General features: G+C 45.2%; 1 protein-coding gene across 1 annotated transcript; it reads left to right on the forward strand.

Moving 5' to 3' along the window:
* Nucleotides 1–634: 634 nt before the first annotated feature.
* Nucleotides 635–5546, forward strand: BNIP1 (BCL2/adenovirus E1B 19kDa interacting protein 1). The gene is made up of 6 exons (XM_014947895.1): nt 635–790; nt 919–1011; nt 1245–1336; nt 1814–1915; nt 2655–2773; nt 4859–5546. The coding sequence occupies exons 1-6, from the start codon at nt 707–709 to the stop codon at nt 5053–5055; spliced, it is 687 nt and encodes a 228-aa protein (XP_014803381.1). The 5' UTR covers nt 635–706; the 3' UTR covers nt 5056–5546.
* The last annotated feature ends 2097 nt before the right edge of the window (nt 5547–7643 follow it).

Here is a 7643-nt window from a genome sequence, read left to right on the forward strand (position 1 = left end):
CACAGTCTGTCTGGAGCGGTAGCGAATGGCATGGGCTCCCTCAGAGTAAATGCCCTCAGTCTCCTGGTGACTTTGTTTTATGAATGTTTCTTAAAAGAACAAGGACATTTCTTGAGATTAGTTAAGTACAATTTGTGAGATTCTACTATTACTAGTCCCCTATCATTTTCCCCCCCTGGTCCGCGCCCTCACCGGCCTCTCAAGGCTGATGGGTCAATGGTGGGACCATCAGGAGAAGATGGGCTGCAGCCCACCCCCAGGTCCTCTGCCATGGCCATGGTGGTCTCCACCTTCAACACGTGCTGGCTTTGTCACACAGCACGGTCTGAGGGCAGGGGGACAAAGACACGGCAGGAGTTTGTGGAAAAGGCAGAAGGCTCATCGCGTTACCTCCCCTTTCCTCCTCCCAGGGGGCACAGAAGGCGCCTCAGCCCCCCCGCCCCAGCCTCCTCACGCGCCCGCGCTCCTCCCCGCTGCGGCGGCTCAGAGACCTTACCGGTCTGAGGGAACACGGTTCGCTCTCTTCAGCACACGCCCGCCCTGTTGAACCGAACAGCCCCCCGCCACAGCACCCGGGCCCTCAGCCCGCCACGGTGGGCACTCGCCGCAGCGGGCGGTACCGGGCCCGGCCGCCTCCCTTCTCCTCAGGGCCCGCAGGGGGCGCCCGCCCGCCGGGCCGCGGCCTCCCCTCCTCTTCCCTCCCAAGATGGCGGCGGCCGCCTCAGTGCCGGTGCGGGTCTGCCACCAGGAGATCGTCAAGTTCGACCTGGAGATCAAGGCGGCCGTGCAGGTACCGCCGCCCGCCTCCGCGGCGGGTGTCCCCTGCCAGGGCTGCGAGGGGTCCGCGGGGAGCCCCGGCCGGGCTGGGGCCGGGCGATGGCGGCGGCGGGCCGCGCTGACAGGGCCCTTGTCTTCCAGGACATCCGGGACTGCCCGGGGCCGCTCAGCGCCCTCACGGAGCTCAACGCCGCCGTGAAGGAGAAGTTCCACCACCTCCGCGGCCGCATCCAGGTGAGGCTCCCGGCCGGGGGCCGCCCCGGTGGCCGGGCTCCCTGAGGTGAGGGGCGGCGGGGGGGTTCCGGCTGTGGGGTGCTGGTTTGTCGGATCAGTATTCCCCGGCTGCGGGGTGCTGGTTTATGGGATCAATCTCCCGTTAATTCACTCCCCGGCCGGCGGTGGGCTGTGCGAGTTGCAGGTGGCAGCAGTGGTTGGTCAGATTTTCGTGTTTCTGCTTTCCGCCAAAGGAGCTGGAACAGATGGCGAAGGAGCAAGATAAAGAGTCGGAGAAACAGGCCTTACTGCGGGAAGTGGAAAACCATAAGAAACAAATGCTCAGGTGGGTCGGGCAGCCAGTGCTGTTTACAGATTCCCGGTAACCAGAGATAATCTGATTTACGTACAGCATCTTTCGGATCCTGTTTTGCAAATATAGTCGCTGACAAGATGCTGTTTTGCCCAAGACCAAGAGAAGATCAGGGGTGGAAAGGGTAGGACTCCCTTCTTCTTTCCTCTCTCCCGTCCTGACTCCCAGAGCATAGTTTGTTCCTTTGAGCAGTTGAGCATGTAAGTAGGTGGCTTGAGAGTCTGTCAGTCATTTGACAGCTGGGACAGTTTTCTTCTTCCCTTGCTCCATAACTGATAGACTTAGGAGAAGAAATCACAGGACAGTATGTTGTTATTCTGAGGTGTAATATAGAGGAAGTCCCTGCACGTATCTGGGGTTCTCATTTACAGTGGGGATTGCCTTGTGAAGACTGTTTTTGATTCAGAGATGTTACTGTCATGTTACAACGTTGTACTCTTGCGATTTCAGCAATCAGGCAGCTTGGAGAAAGGCAAATCTGGCTTGCAAAATTGCTATCGACAACTCTGAGAAAGATCAACTGCTGCATGGAAGAGACTCCTTAAGACAAAGGTATTAGATCATCCCACTGTACCATCTGAGTTTAAACAGTGTGTGCTATATTCACTAGTTTTAAATGGAAGTGATGCAATGTTTTTAAGTTACTTAATTGTATCTGGAACAAAGCTTTTCTTTGAGTGCATTTACCTTTCGTGGAGGTTTAAACTGTTAAGGATTTTGATAATTTCAGGTTTTCTAGCATTGGCATGTCTAAATGGAAAAGGGGGTAAGTTAGCCTTCATAGTTTTTCTCACCATCTTCTACATTAATTCCACTCAGGGTTATGAACAATTACTGGACTGTTACTCAAGCTGTTTTCACGTGCAGAGCAGGATGTAAGCTTATATAGTTTCTATATTGAAAAATTCCTGTATTTAGTATCATGAAGTAACGTCCCAACAAATAGGATACAAACTATCACTTTATCATCCTGGATATCAGTGGTTCCTGATGCTTATGAAGTTGTACAGTCATGGATGAATAAGTGGTGAAATATAGCCCCCAGTGAGATTCTGAGCCACTAGCAGATGTTTTGGCTCATGACTTTAATATTTTTTTATTTTTTTTTTTTACTATTTAGTAAAAATAATCTGAATTTCTCGTGTACTAAAAACTAGTCATGTCTTGTATATTGGCAGAGATGTTTGCTGCCAAGCTCTGTTCTAAGCTCCCTGGCAGCAGCATTATCCCTACAGTACCTAAAGACATAATTTTATCCCTTCCTGCTTTACTTTTTCCCTTTCTTTTTCAGGAAGACTACAAAAGAAAGTCTGGCTGAGAGTGCAAGTAACATCACGGAGAGTCTGATGAGCATTAGCAGGATGATGTCCCAGCAAGTCCAGCAGAGTGAGGAGACCGTGCAGACCCTAGGTACAGGTGTTATTTGGGTGTTTGGGTATGGATTGGATGATTGAAGCACCTTTCCCCAGTTATATTAGGATGAGGAGAGGCAAACTGACATGGTGTGGAGCATAATGGAAACCTGCTTTGCTGTAGGAGAATGTACTACAGTGATAATTGAAGGACTGCCCAGCAGAGCTCCTCTAATGGTTGGACAAAAAGAGAGGAATAACGTATGCTGCATGGAGCTGTTTGTTGGAGTTTTTGTTTCATGATTATGAACAGGAAAGGGGGCAGGATGAGGAGCTTTTGGGTTAGTTTCACATAAAACGAGTTGTAAAAGGAATGTGAGTTCACACAGTGTTAAGAGCACATGTGGTGTTACTCTGTGCTACTGTGCTTGCACGAGTTTGGCAATGGCAGAGAAAATGAAAGCAGAGGTACAAGTCCATACACAGGGGACACTTTGTGTGGCTGGAACACTGTTTTCACCCAGTCTCCAGCTGGGATGGCTAAGAGACGAGGAGATCAAGTGACTTGAACCCGAGGTCACTTGCTCTGTCAGCGGTGCATCAGGGACTGTGAAACCAAGATTTCACCCAGTTCTTTGGCTTAGACTCCTAAGACAATAAATCAAGTGACCTGTCACAACTGGTGATTCATGAAGCATTTACAAGTTGGAGCTGTGTTGCCTGGGCCTCTTACTGCCTGTGCTTTTGGGCAGAAGAGAGAACAGTTTAAAGATGAGGATAAATGACACAACTTTTGCCCTCCTTGTTTTTGCCCCCATCTGAGGATGGCAGCTGACCACGGTTTGTTCATGCAAAAGTTGCATGTTTCTTCTCCTGTTAAAAAGACAGTTTGGCAGACACTTTCACCCTGCTTCTGACTGAACAGCGCTTGGAGTTCATCAAGGGAAAAACTATCAAAAGGTCATTTACAAAACCCAGCTGCAAATTCTGAATCAGTGGTTAGAATTCCCTGTTTTCTGAGCAAGTCTTTTCCTAGTATGCAGTGAATAAATGCAGCTGTGAAGCAGGGAAGCTCTGCTTTGTATTTAATGATGGGAAACACATTTTCTAGTTCCACTTTGATCAGAATGCCTCGTTAAGATGGGATGTAATGGTTTGCAAAATATTACAGACGTATTTCTACTATGCTTGTTTTCCTGAACCAGAAGTGCTTGGAGTTTGACCTTCCTTTACTCAATCAGTTCAGTATAGAGTGTTACACCAGCACTCACTGTTGTACAGGACATGAGTTCTGAAATATAAGAAAAAGGGGACTCCTGGGCTTTTGCTTTCATTTAGTAATTTGGAAGGAGGAAGGCTGAGGAGTTTGGGGCATTTGTTTGTTTGCTTGTTTGTTTTCTCACAGGGAAAGAGAATTTGAAAGGGACTTACGTTCCATCTTGCTTTGTTGGCATACTCTCAAATTCTTTCTTTAGTTGAGATCAATCAGCACACTTTTCCTCTAGTTGATTTTCTCTTTTTTGTTAGGAAGAATTACGTTTGTCAAAAATAACTTAAAAACTGCTCAGATTGTTTGAGCTGAATAATTAAGGGTGTCTTTCTGCTGCATGCTGCTTTTTCACTTTCTGCAGCCCCATCTGAATCACACTGATTTGCTGTTGCAGTTTGGGGGAACACTTTCATTTGTACAATCAAAGTATTCAAAAATTGACCTGTCCTCCTGCTGCTAGAGCTGATGCTGATAATGATGGTGATTTCTCTCTCTTAAATTGGTGGTTCTAGCACCATTCTTACTTCACTCTGCTTCCAGCGAGCTCTCAGGTAGCACTGGTTTTATTCATAAAAAATGTGAACTACATTTGAACTGGTAACCTAAAAATTAAAAATTCATGAACAGGACATTAATGCTGTTAATTCAATGCTCTTATTTTGTTTTGTATTTTTCCTTTGCTCATCAGGACTTATTTGTTGTGAAAGCTTCTGCAAGAACAGAGTCTGTATTTACCTTACCCATAAGTCAGTCTGACCCAGAAGCATCTCACAAGCACTACATGTATTGCCAAATATTGCATGCTTATATCCTTGGTCATGTATCTTTGAAGCGCAACAAGCTGATATTTATTTTTTTCCCCCTTAATTTCAGCCAATTCTTCACGTACCATCCTGGAAGCAAATGAAGAATTTAAGTCCATGTCTGGGACGATTCAATTGGGGCGAAAGCTGATAACGAAGTACAATCGCAGGGAACTGACGGACAAGCTGCTGATCTTTCTCGCCCTTGCCTTATTCCTGGCCACGGTGCTCTATATTTTGAAAAAAAGACTCTTTCCATTTTTGTAAAACTCAAACTGAACTATTACAAAAGATCAGAAAGAGATGGCACAATAATGATAGGGCTTTTACATAAAATAATAAAGGGATATTGCAATAGCTGGAAGAGCGTTCGAGCCGGCGTGACTGTCAGACTGTCCCCATGGAGAATGTGACCTGCATAAGAAGAGCTTAAATGAGCACGAGTCAGGAAGGGGCAGGTGGATCAAGGTGTGGAAAGAAGAAACACTAATTTGCCTGTAGGTTTGGGAAACCAGACAAACACTTGAGGAACTGGGCACTCAAAGGTGCCAGTCTTAACTTTCAACCTTTCTTCGTTTTGCCTTGAAATTAACTTTTCTCCTTGGCTTGGACTGGAAGCTGCTTTGACATCTGTGTGTAAGGTGCTGAGAGTAAGAGGAAGGATGGAAGTGAGAAACTTGCATACATTCCATTAATAAACTATTTATTGTATCCATGTAAACTGAATTTTGTTTAAAAACAAAGTCTAATGGATTCAAAGAGCCTGAATAACTTCCAGTGTAAAAATTCTTCTTAACAGCTGTGGTTGCTTATAGGTTGTTTTTTTCTGGGAGCATAGCACACGTGCAGTCTGGCTCTGTTCCTCTGGCCTTGGCAGGGCTCTGAACAAAGCAAAAATGGGAGTCCTGTTTGTTACTATTAATTCATGCAATGTATTTGAGAATTACATTGCCAATCTGTTGAAATCAAAAGCCCTTTTGCTCCTTTTTTTTATAAAATTCCGCTTAATACTTTATATTTGCAAAATACTGCCAAGTTGTATGTTTTAGAGTTTTTTTGCTCATATGGTTCATCTTTTCTCTATTAGTAAAATCTTTTACAATTATCACCTTCCTTATCTCTTGACCTTTAGTAATGGGAGTTGATTTGCTTTAATAATATAAAGACCAACCTGCCACACTCCATGTGGTACCTTGAAGTACCAAAACCTGCACTGGAATGTTCTTAAGACTGATAATTGCCTTCCCCTCTGGCAATTGTTTATTTGCTTCTTCAGAGCTGACTGGTAAAGTTGACATTCTGTTCAGGAAATTTGCACAGAGTGGCTAAATACTGCCTTAATTTAGTAGTTAGAAGTAAACTTTTTTAAATGGCGGTGCTACGTGTATCCTAAGAAATACGATTTGAAGCAAATTGGAGTATATAAGTTTATGTGAAATTTGAGGCTAGGTTACCTTTGTAGTTAGTTCTCAATAGTCCATTTAGAGAGGAGAGGTGGCCAGTCAATTATCTCGTCACTGTAATACTCATTTACTAGGTCTCATCAGCAATCACAACTGATGCTTTCTCTGGCAGCTGCTACAAACTTGGTTAAATACAGAAGTGGCAGTAGGTTGTAGTAACCCCAGCCGCGGTGTGGGACTGTTGAAGAGGTGGGTGTGTGGCTCTGGGCATGAACAAGGAAAGCTGGAATTTGTAATCGAGTTCAAAACCATGGGCTCTGCCTCAAGAGTTGATACCTGAGCTGTTCTTCCTGGGGTAGGTGGTGACAAGGATTTGGAAACCTCTGCAGTGGGATGGGTACGTCCCGCAGAGGGCACTACTGCCTGGGCCTGGAGAGTCCAGGAACGCGCAGAGGAGTCAGAGTGGATATGGCTTTTTCCGTATCCTTTATTCATCATATTGCAGTGCAGCCTTCCTGAGATACAGAATTACACAAAGATTGAAAAAAATCGACAACATGCATGTTCTGGTTCTGAATAAGAGAGAAATTACTCTGCTTAAAAAAGATACGTGGCACGAAATCAACACTTGTGTGCTTTTTAATAATAATAAAAGCCAGGTTTTGGAAGAAGTCTGACGAGCAGACCGCTAACCAAGGAGAGAGTTGTGATTTGCAAGTTTGGGCCACAATGGAGCAAGTTTCATCCAGCTGCATTTCACACACACCATCTGTAGTGTCAGACTCCTGCCCTCTCTGGAGCCTGCTCCTTTCTGTGCCCCTCTGCACAGATGTGTACAAGCTTGCGAAGGGTGATAAAAGCCTGTCCTCCTTTCCCCTCATCTTGGAAAATACATCTCAAATACAAACAATGTTTAAGACATTAAGATTATTTAGATTATAAATATATTTCAAATTAACTGCTGTGCAGCAGTTCCTGTTTTCCAAATCAGCAGTGCAGTGCCATTTTACGCAACTTCAGAGCAGTCAAATAAAATTCTCTTTTTATGGACTACTTACTGCTCCTGGGCCAGATGTAGCAGTGCAGCTTCATTTTTTTTTTCAGCCAGCTTGAAAACAGTCTCATCTTTCTGAAACACGGTACCTGCAGGTGGTCAAACACTGCCTGCCTCAGTGCTTCCTCCCTCGTGTCGATGCAAATATAAAAATAGGTTCTTGCTAATCTCTGAGATACTGGGAGGGTAAGCAGAGGAGAGAGCTCTGCTGCGAGCAGTGATGCAGCGTGACTGTCTGCAGGAAGTTTCACTGGGTTTATCTTTGCAACGTGTTCCCATCAGAACGTAGATCGACCTTAAACAAAAAAAAAAGCAGGAGCTTTCTCACAGTGCTGGGAATTTCAGTAAAGTTAGTTTTAAAGGGATGATCTTTTTGGATGGGGGTTATAATGTAGCAA

Source organism: Calidris pugnax, unplaced genomic scaffold, assembly GCF_001431845.1.
Source record: "Calidris pugnax isolate Ruff unplaced genomic scaffold, ASM143184v1 scaffold27, whole genome shotgun sequence".
Taxonomy (NCBI): Eukaryota; Metazoa; Chordata; class Aves; order Charadriiformes; family Scolopacidae; genus Calidris; species Calidris pugnax.

Excerpts from the sequence above, each read along its gene's own strand:
- BNIP1 (XM_014947895.1), top strand. The coding sequence starts at position 707 with ATGGCGGCGGCCGCCTCAGTGCCGGTGCGGGTCTGCCACCAGGAGATC. Across the intron at positions 1,337-1,813 it reads CATAAGAAACAAATGCTCAG|CAATCAGGCAGCTTGGAGAA; the intron begins GTGGGTCGGGCA and ends TTGCGATTTCAG. Across the intron at positions 1,916-2,654 it reads AGAGACTCCTTAAGACAAAG|GAAGACTACAAAAGAAAGTC; the intron begins GTATTAGATCAT and ends TTTCTTTTTCAG.